This window comes from Callionymus lyra, chromosome 1 (genome assembly GCF_982586985.1).
Source record: "Callionymus lyra chromosome 1, fCalLyr1.hap1.1, whole genome shotgun sequence".
Lineage (NCBI taxonomy): Eukaryota > Metazoa > Chordata > Actinopteri > Syngnathiformes > Callionymidae > Callionymus > Callionymus lyra.
The window spans coordinates 44,894,590-44,913,849 of record NC_141818.1 but is presented as its reverse complement, the minus strand read 5'-3'; the positions used below and the strand labels follow the sequence as shown (position 1 = coordinate 44,913,849).

General features: G+C 39.3%; 2 protein-coding genes and 1 long non-coding RNA gene across 4 annotated transcripts in view; 2 read left to right on the top strand and 1 right to left on the bottom strand.

Moving 5' to 3' along the window:
- The first annotated feature begins 601 nt into the window (after positions 1 to 601).
- iqce (IQ motif containing E) lies at positions 602 to 16,063 on the top strand. Its single transcript, XM_087809677.1, has 19 exons — positions 602 to 941; positions 1,349 to 1,390; positions 1,461 to 1,500; positions 1,573 to 1,722; positions 3,032 to 3,127; positions 3,242 to 3,312; positions 4,498 to 4,611; positions 4,679 to 4,729; positions 4,792 to 4,862; positions 4,929 to 5,001; positions 5,083 to 5,123; positions 5,911 to 6,062; positions 8,013 to 8,068; positions 8,135 to 8,370; positions 8,441 to 8,536; positions 9,885 to 10,152; positions 10,208 to 10,413; positions 10,489 to 10,565; positions 15,683 to 16,063. Exons 1-19 carry the CDS (start codon positions 891 to 893, stop codon positions 15,808 to 15,810), a joined length of 2,019 nt encoding a protein of 672 aa, XP_087665803.1. The 5' UTR covers positions 602 to 890; the 3' UTR covers positions 15,811 to 16,063.
- LOC148089731 (uncharacterized) overlaps positions 13,738 to 19,260 on the bottom strand; it is a 22,647-nt gene continuing 17,124 nt past the window's right edge. For both annotated transcript variants that reach the window (XR_015713434.1, XR_015713433.1), the window contains exons 2-3: positions 15,657 to 15,804; positions 13,738 to 13,957 (exon numbers count right to left, since the gene is read on the bottom strand). This is a non-coding gene — a long non-coding RNA (uncharacterized LOC148089731). The remainder of the gene's footprint in view (positions 13,958 to 15,656; positions 15,805 to 19,260) is intronic.
- The window catches only part of LOC148089730 (protein tweety homolog 3-like), a 35,492-nt gene continuing 34,325 nt past the window's right edge, over positions 18,094 to 19,260 (top strand). Inside the window, exon 1 of the mRNA XM_087809690.1 lies at positions 18,094 to 18,556. The gene's annotated coding sequence lies outside the window, so the exon portion shown is untranslated. The remainder of the gene's footprint in view (positions 18,557 to 19,260) is intronic.

Sequence of the window (19,260 nt, the reverse complement as noted above, 5' to 3'; positions counted from 1 at the left end):
TAAAGATTGGCGGAAAATAATATACAATTTGATGCGAATTATTAATATAATTCTCGTGTAAACGTTTGTGTTAAAGAAGTAAAAAAAACGATTCGTTTAGCTATTGATTGAAAGTAATATTTATTATAAATAACATGACATTCTTTGTGAATACGTGAAGATTGAATTATTAAGATTGTATTTACCATTTTTTATTTTTGCCCTCTATTAAAGAGTCAGAATATAACTTATATCCATATAGAGTAGTCTTTAAGGCAGTTAATAAAATTAATTTTGACTCCAGAATTTAAAAAATAATAATAATAATAATAAAATAAAATTAAAAGGTACTACTTAATTCCTGCAGTTGCTAAATTAAGTAACTTCCGGTTCAGGAATTGGGGATACAAAAATAATTTACATATTTATTTGAGTGTAAAACGATTCAAGTAATTGTGTTATGTTAATAATAGTATATTTCATATTTTATAGTAATTAATAATAAACGGTATCGATGATAAAAATGTGTTTCAGGTGCCTTTATTTTGAAAGGCCGTCGAACATCTACAAGCTACGTTCCGGAAGCTAACAGCTGCTGCTGCTTGTTGCTAGACGACTCGAACGCAACCGCAACACTGCTGGGAAATAAATCTGCACAACTCCCGCAACTTAGCACGTCTTTATCCAACAATCTGTGTCTTTTTTTCTTATCGTTTCCACGCTTTTTTTCTTGGACAAAAATACGACGTTTATAGATGTAAATCTGTGCAGAAGCGAAGCTAACATGGGTTTTGTTGTCGCTTCCATGAGCAACAGAAGGGAGGAAATCCGAGGATAAAGTCAAGTTTTTTCAGTTTGAATCCAGTTCAGAGGAATATATCCTGGAAATGTGAGGTGGAAGTTGTGCGAAGATGTTACCGGAGACCAGTGATGTTCAGACGGATGAGGAGTGTGTGGAGCTGGTGAGTCTTTTAGCTTCAGCAGGGATTCTAGTTTGTACACTTTATACACGAGAAAATGAAAATGACGTTTTTATCTTCAATTATATTAAAAGTGCAAGAATGTATTTACAATGTAAAGATCAAAATGAGGCATATTTCCATTAAACGTAACCTAAAACATGAATTGATCAGTCTTATTGTTGTCGTTTTAGTTTGTTTAGTTTGTGCAAAACTATTTTGGTGACTCTTTGACTGCATGTCTTTCCCTCAAAATACACCTTATCTCCATGAAGCTTTCTTTTGAGGCGGTTAATAAGCAGCCTCAACTTCTCCACTCTGGCTGGGAAACGTCTCGGCTTCCTCGGCCAGAGCGTGTAACAGTTGGATGTCTTGTAACCGATTTTATTGACTTGTTTCGTCTTCAACAGGATGAAGACGCTGGTGTTTTCTCGCCCGATATCTCCCAGAAGGTATTTTTTGTGATGTCACACAAGACTTTTTTACCTTCATGCTTTTTTAAAAAAAATGATCTTTGGACAGGTAACCAGGAGAAACAGGTCTTCGGGAAAACCTCATCCAAGTAAGACGTCATGTTCTAAATATTCCCTGTACTTTTGGCTTCATCCTTGAACGTGTACTTGTTTGCGTCAAGAGTCCCCGTACCTCTACAGCCTGAACATGAGCACCAGGAGAGCGGGGGTGTCGGCCTGGAGGCTCCCGGGGGCGTCTTTAGAGGACTCCAGAGGAGACTTCTCGGGAGTAAAGGGCTTCGGTTGCCTCACGTCCCTCAGCAACGGCCATGGTACGCAGCAGATATATGTAACGCATTAGTTTCGCAAGTGAAGATGCATAACCCTTAAGGCTGTTTACTGGCAAGAATCTGCTGATACGATACGTATCACGATACATGTGTGACGATACGATATATTGAGATACTTAGTAACAATGATATATTGTTTCTTTTAAAGAAACAACAGTTTTTATGGCTTTTACAACAAATAAATGAACAAATACATTTCTAATCAAAGGGAAAGGAAAGTGCTTCTCAAAATATGAACACAAATGTAAACTTATATTAACAATGAAGTTCATTAACAAACAACCTGGAGCAACATGTAATATCCAGTATATGTCAGTGTTTAATTTAACTTTAAACTTTGTTTTAAAATGAGTCCAAACATCAGCTTTAAAAGCTGCTGGACTCTGGTGCCTCCTTTCTTTTACACTCACTGCTGTCATTTCACAGGTTTTCTAGCTTCTTTGTCACGGAGTAAATGACTAATGTTGCCATCTAGTGGCCGGAGGTTTAATTACAGCACACAAATGAATAAACAGTGTGAATATTTGAGTGTTAATTGTAAAATAAAACATTGAATGATTGTCTTTTATACACACAGTATAGAAATATAAAACATTTAATAACTTTGAATTAGAATAAAATGTTATTTCAATAACAACAATATTTATTTATAATTTTTTTTAAATATCAATACAGTATCGGGAATGAAAATACTGCCATTTATATCAATATGTCGATTTTACTTACACCCCTAATAACCCCAAATATGAGCCCTGAAAATGTCATTAGGTTGTGGTGGGTATTGTTGCTGATGGTTATATCTGACAACACCATCCAAAATAGTATTTTTTAGTACAAGTACACAAAAAGAGAAAGTACAATTGCTCTTTAATCATAATAACAACAATTTAAGTAAGGAAGGAATTTATATTTGTTAAGGTTCTTTCTATACCAAACACAACAAAACAATACACAGTTAAGAATACATACAAATTAAAAAGCTTGAAAAAGTCAAGACAACACAAGGACAAACACAGCAGCTCCAAGATAATTAAGAAAAAGCACAAACACAAAGGTCTCAAGTTGCTTCATGAAGGAGTCGGTGGATCCATTAAACACAGAGTGAGAGGAAGGTCGTTCAAATGCTTAAGTGTTGCCATAGCAACCAGCCAGCCGTTACTTTGATAGTGCTTACAAAACAGATGCATCGTCGGTCTCATTTGAATGCAACGGTTGGTTTTAATTGTTATATTTTGCAAGTCTTTTCCTATCCAGTTCGATTTTTTTTTGTTTCTTTTTTTCTACATCTAAGATCTGTCAAAGACCCTGAGGTCAGAGTGTGATAGTCCACCAGAGCTATTGAAGGACACCTGGAAGAAGCACAAACATCTACACATGACTACTAATGGTAAGGAAGAAGATGTTACACATTTTGTTTTAAAAGGTTTCCAATAAGCCACCGTTGAACTTGAAGAATGATAGTTTGAAAATTTTGCTGTAATTTTTTCTTCTTATGGTGCAGGGTTCAGGTCCGGAGCAGGAGACCCGAGAGAGAAGGAGGACATGTATGATGAGATCATCCGCCTAAAGAAGGTGAAAGTCAACACATCTCGCTTCATCTTGTAGGTTATTAAATTATTCCAACGGACGACTAAATGTCATTATGTTTAATTAAACAGGAAAATAACATTTCTGTTTAACTTACAATAAGGTCATAAGCCACGTTTCCTCGATTCGTTAAGAAGCTCTTAAGGGTTACGATCTTCTCAGCAGCGCTCTTAAGAACGCTGTCAGAGAAGGACGAGTTCCCCAGAGTTGCTCTTCGCTTAAGACGATCTTTCACAAAGAAGGAAACGTAAGACCCGCTTAAACTTAAACTCTTTCAACGCACATCGATCTTACGCCAACGATGCATTCAAGGGTGTAGGAATTTTATAATGAAAAATTGAACGGTTTGAAAGTTGAAACGGTTTCAACTCCAACAAACCAGGTAAAAGATGTAAAATGTTTGGGCTTTTTAACAACTACACATAAAAAGTGAACTCAGAGAGGCCGAAGCCCACTAATAGCTTCTTACGAAGCATCTTTGGCTTATTCTTAAGTTTCTCCTTGAGAGCGCGTCTGGGAAACACTTCCTTGGCCTCCAGAAACACGTATGCAGTGGTGGAGGTCGTTTACCTTGACCCAGAGCCAACACAAGGGATACCACGAACACATTTGTTTTCGGGCCACCGGGTCACCTTGACCCAGAGATAACACAAGGGTTAAGAACAATGGAATCGGGGAGATCTGACACTACATCCGAACCATAGTTTCCATCGATGGTTCAAAAGGTTAATTTATGTGTTTTTTTAATAAATAAAAAACATCCTCTTCATGGCTGTGGCGCCAAATATGTTGTTGGTTACAAAACATAGTTTTAGGGTTGCTAAAGAACACTGCTAGAGGCTGGCGAATTCTGACACCACTGGAATGCAGCATTGTTTCTTGCAAGCTCCTGCTAACACCATCTTTAAATGTAATATTGGGATTATATATACTGTATATTGGGATTTTTTTTGTGTCTATTGTGTCACATCTGAATCTCTTAACTATCCAAGTAAAATGTAGGTTTAAAGTTTATTAATTTCATCAAGAGAATGAATCTTAAACCACTGTATGGTTCAAGGTTTCGGTCACGATAAGGAAATGGCATGACTTGCCAAGTTTGATTTCTTTTCCCAAATTTAAAAAAAGTCATTGTTGTCGCCAATATCCCCCGTTTCTCGTTCTACTCAGAGCCTTCACGTGCAGAAAGCCGACAACCGAAAAATGCAGGTCAAACTCCGACGCCTGGAAGAGGACAACGCCAGAAGAGAGAAACAGCTGGAGGAACTTCTTGACCCCACCAAAGTATGAACGTTCATCCCGTCTTCACCCTATTTTTCTGGCTCTAAATTCGACTTGTGGTGTTGCGCAGGGGTCTGAATACACCCGTAGTCTGGTGGATAAGAAGAAGGAGGGCAGTGTGGTGAGTGGAGGATTAGAATTCAACCCTCCAACTATGTTTTTAATTGACTCTCCTTGGTGAAGATTCTGAACGGACTGAAGCAGAGGATCCTCAAACTGGAGCAGCAGTGTCGAGAGAAAGAAAACGCTCTGAGGTGAGATGACGCCTCGCTTCTTTGTCACATGTTGATGATAACAGTGATTCTTAAACGACTCTACAGTAAGCTGCAGGGCGAGTTGAGGGCTACCCACCTGGAGGAGCTGAAGATTACGGTGAAATCCTACTTTGAGGAGGTTTGATTCCCGTCCAAGATTGACTTCAGTGTAGTCGATTTCACACGTGATTTAACGTGGAAAATGCCATTTTCCTTTCAGATCCAGCATTTGAAGATCCTGCTGGAGACATCAGAGAAAAGGTGGGTTTCTAAGGAAAAAAAGGGGACCGTATTTTCCGCACCATTAGGTGCACTTAAAAGCCTTTAATTTTCTCAAAAAATAACAGTGCGCCTTATAATCCGGAGCGCCTTATATACGAACATTACCTGGTGGGTGACTTGTTTAAAAAAACTTTCATGACTCTGCACCGACTGAGCCGATTGCGTCATCGCGTCATCACGGGGTCGGCTTTACGACGCACGTCACATCATGGTGGATGTCTATGGAGTAAGATTACTGCCACCGGTTTGAGCGAGTGTGTCTTGGTTGTTGTACACTCAAAACATTTTTTTTGGCGCAAAATCACTCTGCTGCGCACTCAACCAGTCATACGCTTGCGTTTAACATGTCATACACGTGCGCTCTAGCCGTCATACACGCGCTCAACTTCACTGCTGCTCGCTCAACATTTGTCTGCTCACAACACCAGTCTCACGCGCTGCTGCTTGAAGTCTTTTAAACATCATTTGAACATCGTTACCATAGTAGTGAACGGAGTTGTAAGAACACTTAATAAAGTTTGACTTTATCTGACTGTTTTGTTGACATTCCCTTTAGCACAGCTTTATCTAGTGGATGCATAACTTACCCCAGTCAAACGTTTGACCCTATCTTTTATTCTATGCGCCTTATAATCCGGTACGCCTAATAGTGCGGAAAATACGGTAATAAGCGGGTGTCGATGAGTCCACAGTGTTTCGTATTAGTTGTCATTGCTTGCTTCTTAACTGAAAGGAATATTTCCACTTCCTTGTGTCGTGTTCGCAGCAGTCGCACGGAGAGTAAATGTTCCCAACGGCAGCAGAAGGCACTGAGCTCGACGGTCCTGAGTCTGTCGGAGGATCTGAATCGACTCCAGAAGGAGAACGAGGAACTCCGGGAGGAGCTGGACATCGAGAGTCCTGCTGACGGAGGCAAAGGTTGGTGTGAACCGCGTTGAGACCAGAGCTCTTGTCTTTTTGTTTTTTTGAGATGAAATTTGAAGAAATGTTACCACATTTCCAAACAAAATAAGCCTTTTGGTTTATTATCATTTTGCCACCACAGCTTTTTATATTTATCTAAATGAATGAATGAATGAACAAGCTTTTAACTGAACCGAGTACATTTTCTCCCTCAACGAGTTTCTGTGCATCATATCTTTTTTTTCCTTTTTCAAACATGTTAACATATTTATAAAAAGGCATGGAATAAAAAAAAGAAAGATGAACTAAAAGATGCAAAAGATTGTCTACTGAGTGGCTGGTCTCAGAAGATCTTGGAGGTCCTGGGCTGGTGCGGTTACACGTGGTCCGCGGTTGTGAGTTCTGGTTGAATTTACGGCCAAATTCTCCGAAACGCCTTTTGAGAGACGGCTTATGGTAGAGAAATGAACATTCAACACAACAAGTGTCTTTCAGTAATAACACACCTTTCACACCTGTATCTCAATGCTACTGGTATAGAAGAATGGAGGCTGCGGTGGAAATCTTCACAAGTGGTCTTATTAATTACGACCCCCTACCTCGCATGGACACCTATGCGTGAAAACAAATATTCACAAAACACCGAGGTCCCCAGGTATTACTTATCCTGTGCGAATAGGGCCTCAGACAGATTTGTGAACAATATTTGAGAGAAATTGTTATTTTGTGTTTGTAGAAAATATTTTAGATCTTTTGAGTTTATCTCATTAAAAATGGGAGCGAAAACCAAAGTGTTGTGGTTATATTTATGGTCAGACACAGGATTACAGGTACATCGCAAAAAATGAGAATATCATGAACAAGTTTAATATTTTTTGTTTCTCATTTCAGAATGTAAAACTCACAGATTCATTACACTTAGAGTGAAACATTTCAAACATTTGCTCCTTGAAATGTTGATGATTGTGGCTTATAGATAATGAAAACCCCAAAATGCAGTGTCTTTGACCTTGGGCAGTGTGGGCAGGTGCCAAGTCCTGCTGGAAAATGAAATCGGCATCTCGTATGAAGCTTGTCAGCTGAAGGAAGCATGAAGTGCTCTTGATGTTCCTGGTAGATGGTTGTGTTGACTGCACTTGAGAAAACACACCAGCAGATGACATGGCTCCACAAAATCATCACTGACCGTGGAAACTTCACACTGGACTTCAAGCAACATGGATTCTGTGCCTCTCCAATCCTCAGTGATAACGCTGCCAAAGGAACCAAAAGCTGGTTCAATTCATGGCGTTACTGCGCCTGATTGGCCTCACCGGATCCGAACCCCATAGAGAATGTGTGGGGTCTTGTCAAGAGGAAGATGAGACACACCAGACCCAACAATGACCTGAAGGCTGCTATCAAAGCAACCTTCCATTACACCTGAGCAGCGACACACGCTGATGATGGCTTCCAATGCCACGCATTGATGCAGTAATTCAAGCAAAAGGAGGAACAACCAAGTATTGAGTGCATGGAAATGAACACACTTTTAAGAAGCATTTTCTGTTTAAAATATCCTTTTTTTTTCCATTGGTTCTATGTAATATTCCAATTTTCTGACACACTGAATTTTGGGTTTTCATTATCTTTAAGCCACAATTATCAACATTTCAAGGAATAAATATTTGAAATGTTTCACTCTATGTGTAATGAATCTATATAATATGAAGGGTTTCACATCACAAAAGTCATAGTTCATATCATGGCCCCTCTGTGACTTTAGTTGCCCATCCCTGTTTTATAGAATTTAAAAATATATATATGTTGAGATTTGATGACTCGACTAAATATTGAGTACTCCTTGGTCAGTCAGTCAAATACAAACAAAATAAATTATTCTAAATCCTTTTCTATTTCCCCATGCTTTCATGTTTCAAAAGCAACTGCAGTCCATGGATAACTAATTCCATAATGTGCTTCCAGGTTATAGAGAGTGGAGTAAACAGCGTCTGTTGCGGCGGCTGCTTGAAGTCGAGAAGGTAAGAAGATGCAAGAGTAACCTGCGCCACTGTGCCCTAAACCAGGTTCTCCCATCCACCAATCAGAGACTAGTAAATAACAGGAGACACGCCCACGTGCCGAGGAGCCACAGCCGATTGGACCAGGAGGTGCAGACCTCGGCCAGTGAAAACCTGGAGGCGATCGCCATGGCAACAGAGGCAGCAGGGGTATCCGTGGGAACGCAGACGGAGGAAGACGATGAGCTCGATGTTTTGAGGGAACGTCTCGGCCAATTGGAAGCGGAGAAGTTGGAGCTCCAGGATCGACTCTCGGTGAACGAGTGCGTGATCTGCAGACTTGTTCTCTGCGATTGTAACGTATGGAGTGAAATGGTGTCGCTTCTTTTCTAGAGATGAACTTGGGCGGTTAAGATCAGAGCATGAGGACGTTGATGAAGAGAGAGAGCGATGGAAAACTGAGGAGAAAAGTAAAGAGCAACAACATGAGTATGTGTATGTAGTGAAAAATACTTTGATTTACATTGACATTTCTGTGTTTTGACACATGGAGGAAGAAACGACTTGACTCAATGAAAGAGTTTCAAGGAAGGATGATGCTATTGTTAATTCACTTTAAAATTACAGGAAAAACATGTTTTGGTTGAATTTAAAAAACAGTCACAAAAAGAATCTGATTAAAAAGGCAGCAATAAATGAAAATCTCACAACAAAGACACAAACAAATAAACGGTCAAAAAAAGAATGTTCATTTCAGGACCGAAACATCTTCTTTATGTGTTCCTTCATCACATTCATGCACCCACGTGTTACTCTTCTTATTTTAACGTTTTTAATCATTACATTAACCTTTTTTCTTCTTCAAAACCCAATCCCACCAGGGGCCACAATCGTTTTCGCAGCTAAAATTACAACCATATAAAATGTTCATTTACCAAACTGTTATCTCAGCGTTTTATCTTTTTCACCAAACGATAAATTACATTTTCCTTCGACATCATTTTAACGTTATTGCAGGTGTCCTTTATAATTGTTGACTTTGATAATTTGTCCCTTATATTATCATTAATACATGCATTTTGTTTATGTCACCATATGAACATGGACATTCATTAATTTGATTTAAGTGAACTTTTATTTTTAGTGTTGTACAACAAACTGAATATTCCAATATTATAATGTGAAATAAAATCAGAGACCTTACCGTAAAATGGCAAATAAATAACTATAATTATTAAATGGCAACTCATGTGAAAACCCAACTCTCCTGACTCCCATGTTTCAAACGTTGAATCTTCCTCTCCAAGACGCAGTAAGTCCCTCATCATGACCATGTTTTGAACGTATTTCTTTGTAAAGTTACTCTGAAATCTGGGCGAACGAGAGGTTACAAGAGCAGAGTCTATTATGACGTAATAATAGCTTCACTCCTCCTTCAGACAGCTGTAATCACGCCTCACTTTGTTTATACAACAAGTCCCTTGGAGGTGGAGACTTCTGGGATGGATGATCCGCGGTGACAAACCTTGATGTTTAACCAATCCCAGTAGAGTGGGTGTGGTTATGGTAAACAAGATTTCATCTCCAGACAAACAAAGTGTTTTCCTGGAGCTTAAGATGATGATGATGATGATACAATAGATTAGAACATCTATTTAAGAGACACTTAAATCAAATCATTAGTTGCCCTTTAAAAAATAAAATACATTTAATTTAATAATATGTACAGAATTGTTTGCATCATTATATTATAACATTATTTTGTTGAATAAATCCAAAGGGTCAAATGACTCGCTTATGTCTTTTTTCATCCAACGTGTCCTCTTGTGCTCCTCAGGCAGGAGCTGAAGGAGTTGAGTGCACGGATCCAGGCCCTGGAGGAGAACCAAGGCCAACTGTCCGTCACTCTCCAGAACCAGCAGAGAGGGACGGGTGCGGAGGAGGGACCAGCTCCGGGACCAGCTCCGGGACCAGCTCCGGGACCAGCTCCGGGACCAGCTCCGGGACCAGGAGACGATGAGGAGCAGGATAAGAACGGGTCAGAGAGCGAACGAGACGGAGCGGCGAGGGTGGTCCAGAGGAACTGGAGGAGACACAGGAAGAGGGTAGGCGATCACGTCGATGAACGATGAAGGTGTTTTAGCGTTTGCCGTCTTTCAGGTGCTTGTCAGGCTGCAGGCGGCGTTGAGAGCTCACCTCTACAGAGAGGCGGCGCTCGGGAAACTGGAACGAGACGCACAGAACCAGGTAGTTGGGAGGCGGGTCCTCAGCAGTGACTCATCGACGGGACGTCCGGACGCCGTCGCCCGGACGACCCTCCAGTCGGTGTTCAGGGGACACATGGAGCGCTGCAGACTTCTAGAGAGGTGAGTCAAGTGGACTGAGACTGTTCAAGACGGAATAACTGGATTAAAAGCCTGGCATTTTGTGTGTTCGTCCAGCTCGACGCCACCTTCATCAGGAGCCGCTTTACCAGCGCCTGCACAGAGAAAACCACAGGGACCTCAGAGTACCACAGGTGAGCTGACCTTTTAAATTAGCATCTCCTCAAAGTTAATTAAAGTTTTAAAATGTCATGTTTGTTTTTTTTACACAAATCTCGCTCCTTAATGTTTTTATATTTTCGAAGATGCCTCAAAAAAACCTTCGGTGGCTCAAGAAAAAAACAATTGAATATATGGAAGCCACAGAAATACATGAATATGTATTACAGAAGCACAGAGGCACATACATGTGTATTACAGAGGCACATACATGTGTATTACAGAGGCACATACATGTGTATTACAGAGGCACATACATGTGTATTACAGAGGCACATACATGTGTATTACAGAAGCACATACATGTGTATTACAGAGGCACATACATGTGTATTACAGAGGCACATACATGTGTATTACAGAGGTACATACATGTGTATTACAGAGGCACATACATGTGTATTACAGAGGCACATACATGTATATTACAGAGGCACATACATGTGTATTACAGAGGTACATACATGTGTATTACAGAGGCACATACATGTGTATTACAGAGGCACATACATGTGTATTACAGAGGCACATACATGTGTATTACAGAGGCACATACATGTGTATTACAGAGGCACATACATGTGTATTACAGAGGCACATACATGTATATTACAGAGGCACATACATGTGTATTACAGAGGCACATACATGTGTATTACAGAAGCACATACATGTGTATTACAGAGGCACATACATGTGTATTACAGAGGCACATACATATGTATTACAGAGGCACATACATGTGTATTACAGAGGCACATACATGTGTATTACAGAGGTACATACATGTGTATTACAGAGGCACATACATGTGTATTACAGAGGTACAGATATGTGTATTACAGAGGCACATACATGTGTATTACAGAGGTACATACATGTGTATTACAGAGGCACATACATGTGTATTACAGAGGTACAGATATGTGTATTACAGAGGCACATACATGTGTATTACAGAGGTACATACATGTGTATTACAGAGGTACAGATATGTGTATTACAGAGGCACATACATGTGTATTACAGAGGTACATACATGTGTATTACAGAGGTACAGATATGTGTATTACAGAGGCACATACATGTGTATTACAGAGGTACATACATGTGTATTACAGAGGCACATACATGTGTATTACAGAGGTACAGATATGTGTATTACAGAGGCACATACATGTGTATTACAGAGGTACATACATGTGTATTACAGAGGTACATACATGTGTATTACAGAGGCACAGATATGTGTATTACAGAGGCACATACATGTGTATTACAGAGGCACATACATGTGTATTACAGAGGTACATAAATGTGTATTACAGAGGTACATACATGTGTATTACAGAGGCACATACATGTGTATTACAGAGGCACATAAATATGTATTACGGAAGCACATACATGTATATTACAGAGGCACATAAATGTGTATTACAGAGGCACATAAATGTGTATTACAGAGGCACATAAATGTGTATTACAGAGGTACATACATGTGTATTACAGAGGTACATACATGTGTATTACAGAGGTACATACATGTGTATTACAGAGGCACATACATGTGTATTACAGAGGCACATACATGTGTATTACAGAGGCACATACATGTGTATTACAGAGGCACATACATGTGTATTACAGAGGCACATACATGTGTATTACAGAGGTACATAAATGTGTATTACAGAGGCACATACATGTGTATTACAGAGGCACATACATGTGTATTACAGAGGCACATACATGTGTATTACAGAGGCACATACATGTGTATTACAGAGGCACATGCATGTGTATTACAGAGGCACATGCATGTGTATTACAGAGGCACATACATGTGTATTACAGAGGCACATACATGTGTATTACAGAGGCACATACATGTGTATTACAGAGGCACATGCATGTGTATTACAGAGGCACATACATGTGTATTACAGAGGTACAGATATGTGTATTACAGAGGCACATACATGTGTATTACAGAGGTACATACATGTGTATTACAGAGGCACATACATGTGTATTACAGAGGTACAGATATGTGTATTACAGAGGCACATACATGTGTATTACAGAGGTACATACATGTGTATTACAGAGGCACATACATGTGTATTACAGAGGCACATAAATATGTATTACGGAAGCACATAAATGTATATTACAGAGGCACATAAATGTGTATTACAGAGGCACATAAATGTGTATTACAGAGGCACATAAATGTGTATTACAGAGGTACATACATGTGTATTACAGAGGTACATACATGTGTATTACAGAGGTACATACATGTGTATTACAGAGGCACATACATGTGTATTACAGAGGCACATACATGTGTATTACAGAGGTACATAAATGTGTATTACAGAGGCACATGCATGTGTATTACAGAGGCACATGCATGTGTATTACAGAGGCACATGCATGTGTATTACAGAGGCACATACATGTGTATTACAGAGGCACATACATGTGTATTACAGAGGCACATACATGTGTATTACAGAGGCACATGCATGTGTATTACAGAGGCACATGCATGTGTATTACAGAGGCACATGCATGTGTATTACAGAGGCACATGCATGTGTATTACAGAGGCACATGCATGTGTATTACAGAGGCACATGCATGTGTATTACAGAGGCACATACATGTGTATTACAGAGGCACATGCATGTGTATTACAGAGGCACATGCATGTGTATTACAGAGGCACATGCATGTGTATTACAGAGGCACATACATGTGTATTACAGAGGCACATACATGTGTATTACAGAGGCACATACATGTGTATTACAGAGGCACATACATGTGTATTACAGAGGCACATACATGTATATTACAGAGGCACATAAATGTGTATTACAGAGGCACATACATGTGTATTACAGAGGCACATACATGTATATTACAGAGGCACATAAATGTGTATTACAGAGGCACATACATGTGTATTACAGAGGCACATAAATGTGTATTACAGAGGCACATACATGTGTATTACAGAGGCACATGCATGTATATAACAGAGGCACATAAATGTGTATTACAGAGGCACATACATGTGTATTACAGAGGCACATACATGTGTATTACAGAATTAGTATTACAGTGACACTGACCGCGTCTGTCTGTATCATTGGTGTCGAACAAGGTCAGCCCTGAATGATACTGGATCCGTCATCTCGACTCCTTAAAGAGCTCTGATGGATCTTCCTTACCCTTCATTTCATTCCCAGCTCCACCTCAGACCAGCGTGCATTAGATTATCACGCATCAGCGTCGTCTGGGCTCTTACACTCCACCACTTCCTGGTTCCAGGTCGGGCCGGTGGCTTTTACAGCTGGAGCATAAGAGAGACTTACTAGCATCCGTCATCTTAACCCGGGTTCATACAGCGACCCAAATCAAGATTTAAGGAGTAGCTCGTGGAGCAGGCGTGGGAAGTTTGATTCCTACAGGCACAGATCGCCATTTGGAACTCTTCCAGGCAATTTAAAATTCAACTATAGGGTCTGAATCACTGTATTTGATATGAATATAAATATAAATTAATATAAATAAATAAATATATTAAATATATATGTTATTTTATCTGTGACGTGCGGTGAGGTTGAAGTTTGGTGAGACTCCTTTAGTGTCATATTTACGAGTATAAACTTATTGAACATGCTACTGGTTATTTCATATCTCAACAGCATTCTTCACACACATATAATGCTCCACTAGAAGAACTTACATTTCTCCGATCCTTAAAACTCTTCACTGGCTGCCAGTTTCTTTCAGGATCAATTTTAAAATTCTGGTTCTTACTTTCAGATCTATTCATGGTCAGACCTTCCATCAGTGATCTGATCCAGCCTTACACCCCAGCTCGGGCTCTGAGGTCTGTGGATCAGAATCTACTGATGGTTCCTGAACACGGTTCAGAAGCTTTGGAATGATCTTCCTCTTTCTCTGTGTTTGATGATCTACTGACTCCTTCAAGAAACATCTTTATTTGTGCTTTTCCTTGTGATTTTCTGGAACTCCTGTGTTGTTATCAGTTTTATCTTGACCTGTAAAGTATATATTTTAGTGAGTGTTGTTTTGATTGTTTAAGTGCTTTGTGACTCTGGTCTGGAAAAGCGCTATACAAATACAAATTACTTAATAACTTACTTACTTATGAAGTTCATTTTTGTTTTTATGATTTAATTAATAATTTCTTGGGGAATTTACTGTAAAGTGTAGCGAGTGAAGAATCCCGAATGTGTTAGACAAGTGTTGCTGTAATGACAGATAGACCCGCCTTTTGTTGCTTCTGATTGGTTAATATTGCGTCAGGCCTCCCGTGATTGGCTAGATTTACAGCAAACCGGAACAACGTCTATCATCATGAAAGGATGAATATCGAGTATTAAATGGGTCAAAATAAGCGTAAGAAAAAACTAATAATATTTTATTAAAGGCCAAAATTTACTTTTAAAATATTATATTGTTGTTTTTCTGAGACTTATCCCTTTTTATACGATTGAAATTAAAAAACGTTTCTGGTCTTAATTTAATCCGTAGATAAAGTCCATGCGTCACAAACCTCCGTGATTTTCTTGTAAAACCTTATTTCCTTTAGTTGTAAAAGTCTCTACGCCGCAATAGAGATGTGACGTAGTAACTCGTGACTCTAATCACGAGATCTCGATTAAAAATCACCAACTTAATAAAGCTCAACAACTACAATTGGATAAATTAAACATGAATCAAATGTTTTCATGTGACTTCTGGCACTTGATTCCTTTCATTTTAAAAACGATATATTATTATAATACGTCACGGTCAAAGGAAGTGATTTATTTTATTTGATATATTAAGGATGTGCCGACAAATGTTCATTTAAACCCGCCTGTAATTCTACTGGGGTCATGATTTAAATGGACTTTTTCCTGCTGTTCCAATGCCACGATTCTGGGAGTAATGTTGAATTTTCTGACAGAAAAACTGTATATAACACAAAGTCCTTTTTTTAAGTTCGTCTCTGGGAACCCATCGAACGCAAAACTTACCTCTCGACATGTGTCTCCTCTTGTAGTCCAAGAAGAACTTCCCCGTTCCAGATGGATTCCGGATGAGGCCGAGGCGGTGGACTCCGATGATTCCGATGACATCATCATGTCTCCGTCGCGTCCAATGAGAAGCCGGGAAGTCCTCATTCTGTAGACGTGAGAAGATTATTGTACACGTTAATATATAAAAAAAGATGTCAAACCGACGTGCCTACAATGTCGCCTCAGCGATAAGCGCCGACAATTCTTCTCCTTCATTGTTGGCGAATGTGTTCGTAAGATTAAGAGTCGGTCTCAACGTATGCACTGTGGAGCATGACTGTGAAAACCTGCTGCAATGGTCGGCCATGTTTGTAGTTTTTGTCATGATAGTCTGTGGCTTTTTAAATAAACTTTTTCAACAGTTACTAATAATGTGGTCTTATTTCAATCTATTTATAAGGAAGATGGATTTATTTCTCTTTTTTTCCCTGCAGTCTACATTCCATTTAGCAGGTTGTTATTAAAACGGTATATTTACAGCCTGAAACGCGATTTGATGATCATAACATTCTCTTATTTTCTTCCTAGATATGTTCTTAAGGGATGTTTATTTTGAGACCAGACAAGCCTATTATGACGAGATCCCATAAGTTGAATGAATGAATAATATCATGATGAGACTGTTTACATTTTCACGTCATCAGACGTGGTCCTAGAACACTAACGTTGAATAAGAAAAGCTATTGGAGTGCGCAGACCTCCGCCAAGCAGCTCACCCCCACCTATAATGTTCAGGCTTTGAAACATACATTTAAAATAAAACAAAAAAAAAATCATAATTTGTCTAAACAAGAAGGATCTGTCTCGCCCTCAGTTAATACAAAACTCTGCAGCGAGAATTCTGAGCTGCTCTAGTAGAAGAACTCACATTTCCCCCGATCCTTAAATCTCTTCACTGGCTGCCAGTTTCTTTCAGGATCCATTTTAAAATTCTGGTTCTTACTTTCAGATCTATTCATGGTCAGACCTTCCATCAGTGATCTGATCCAGCAAAAAGTATCTCGACATTTTATTCTATTTTAATCTTTGCATCCTTTGTCTTTGAGCAATGTTCTTTATCTTTAGACTTAGATTGTGTCATCTTGTTCTTTCTTTTTCTTTTTCTTTGTTCTTGTTCTTATTTTTATGAATCTATCCAGACTTACACCCCAGCTCGGGCTCTGAGGTCTGTGGATCAGAATCTACTGATGGTTCCTGAACACGCTTCAGGACCAGAGGAGAGAAATCCTTCCAGACTGTTGCTCCTAAGCTTTGGAACCATCTCTGTGTTTGATGATCTACTGACTCCTAAGAAACATCTTAAGACATTCTTATTTGTGCTTTTCCCTGATTTTCTGAGACACCTGTGTTGTTCTTAGTGATATCTTATACTTTTAAGTATATATTTTATTAACTATTGTTTTGATTGTTTAAGCGCTTTGTGACCCTGGTCTGGAAAAGCGCTCTATAAATATAAATTACTTACTTACTTACTTATAAGGGCCACGAATTGGCCTGACTTTGGACATGCCTGCTTTAAATGTATAAATCAACATAAAAAAAAAAAAAAAATGTATCCGGAGCACCTAATAAGTAAGTAAGTAAGTCATTTTTATTTATATAGCGCTTTTCCAGACCAGGGTTAGAAAGCGCTTGAACAATTTAAAATATATATATATATATATATATAATTTAAAGGTCAAGATAACACGGAGAACAACACAGGAGTTCCCGAAATTCAAGGAAATGCCTGTGCGAATAAAAATGTCTTAAGATGTTTCTTGAAGGAGTCACTCTTGCCATTTTCTGAAACCTTTAGTTTCGCATTATAAAGTACTGTTGCCCCATGAGCAGATTGAGTGCACGAATGCTCCTTCTCAGGTGCAAAACAAATAGACTCAGGGACTGATTCATTCCTCGGGCTATTAAATTGTACAATTCTGAGTTCGGGGGCAGGAGTGGAGTAAAAGTATCATGATGTTCTGTTCCATGTTAGTCTTTGTATCTTTTGTCTGTGTTATTTTTCTTTAATCTATGTTCTTTATCTTTAGACTTAGATTGTATCATCTTGTTCTTTCTCTTTATTTCTCTTTGTTCTTGTTCTTATTTTATTTTGATTTATTTATTTTGAAAAATTTCTGTATTTGCTGTGGCTATTGGGGAAAAAAACAATTTCCCGAAGGAGACCTCCTGAGGGATCAATAAAGTTCTACCTAACCTTACCTGTATCGTGATACGTATCGTATCGCCATATTTTTTCTAAAAAAAAACATACAATTCTTTGTGTTCGCATCGTTGGATTAAGATAAGACTTTTCGAGAAGGAACAAATAATAAAAATGCTTTTGTAAGTCGCATCGTGACGCTTGATTCAGGCCTACTCTTTTTTTATTTAATTTATTTATTTAATTTTTTCTACAGCCTGCACTGTCGTGATCCCGACATCAGGGGGTGGCCTCTGCGCATCCGCTGCCTCCATCCATCCGCACTCGTCTGCGGCAAAGCCTCCTCCTCTCCTCCTTTTCTCCTCCTCCTCCTCCTCCGGGGGCTTTAAACAACACCGCGTTCTCTCCTCTCTCTTGTCAAGCGGGACGACGAGCCGCAGCGTCGGCCTCCTCCTCCAGAAAAACACCGCAAAAAACATCCATTCGTCCGCAAACACATTTCGCGGGTTTTTTTTCCCGGTTCTGCCGCTTGTTTGCCGCGCGAACCGCGAGCTCTGACATGTGAGCGTCAACCCGCCGCGTCGATGCAGGCGAGCGGCTGGTGCTGCTGCAACTCGCCGCCCGGACAATAGCCAACGCGTGGACGGAACCACCGGAACCACCGGAACCAGGAGCCGTTCGACGCAAAACCCTGCGGGACTTTTAGCTTAACGAGGTAAGTCAAGCTTACGGGGAGAATTCTTTTGACGTGTCGATGCCTGCGGTAGTTTGTAAAAAAAAGGTGGTTAAAAGCTGGTAAAATCCGAGGTTTGCTGCACAACAATAGGTATTATTTTTATTATTATCACCATTATTATTCGGCGTCTTGAAGAATTTGACCTACATGTGTCCGCGATACCAATTTAACCTTCAAGTCAAAATCCAGGGAATATTGTGCCATATCTACTGGTAACGTTACATCAAACACGGATGAGGTCATGTATGTGCGATCAGCCATGTTATTAGCATGTACAGTGTGTGCGTACAGTACAATAGAAGCAGGATGTTTAACGGGTTGAAAAATCATTGTTTGATGATAATAACAAGCGGATGAAGGTTTATTAGCGGGTTATTACAACTGGTAGACAGTCTTTGTTAAACGTGTTGTTTATGTTATGATTATCAATGTTGTTTATATAATAATAATAATAATAATAATAATAATAATAATATTAGTGGCGCCACTGAATCACACACATTCTCCACTGATACCAAACGTGGTCCTAGAACACAAACATTGAATAAGAAAAGCAATCTGAGTGCGCAGACCTCTGCCAAGCAGCTCACTCCCACCTATAATGTTCAGGCTTTGAAACGTACATTTAAAATAAAACAAAAACATAATTTGTCTAAACAAGAAGGATCTGTCTCGCCCTCAGT

Excerpts from the sequence above, each read along its gene's own strand:
- iqce (XM_087809677.1), top strand. The coding sequence starts at position 891 with ATGTTACCGGAGACCAGTGATGTTCAGACGGATGAGGAGTGTGTGGAG. Across the intron at positions 1,723-3,031 it reads GTCCCTCAGCAACGGCCATG|ATCTGTCAAAGACCCTGAGG; the intron begins GTACGCAGCAGA and ends TCTACATCTAAG. Across the intron at positions 4,612-4,678 it reads AACTTCTTGACCCCACCAAA|GGGTCTGAATACACCCGTAG; the intron begins GTATGAACGTTC and ends GGTGTTGCGCAG.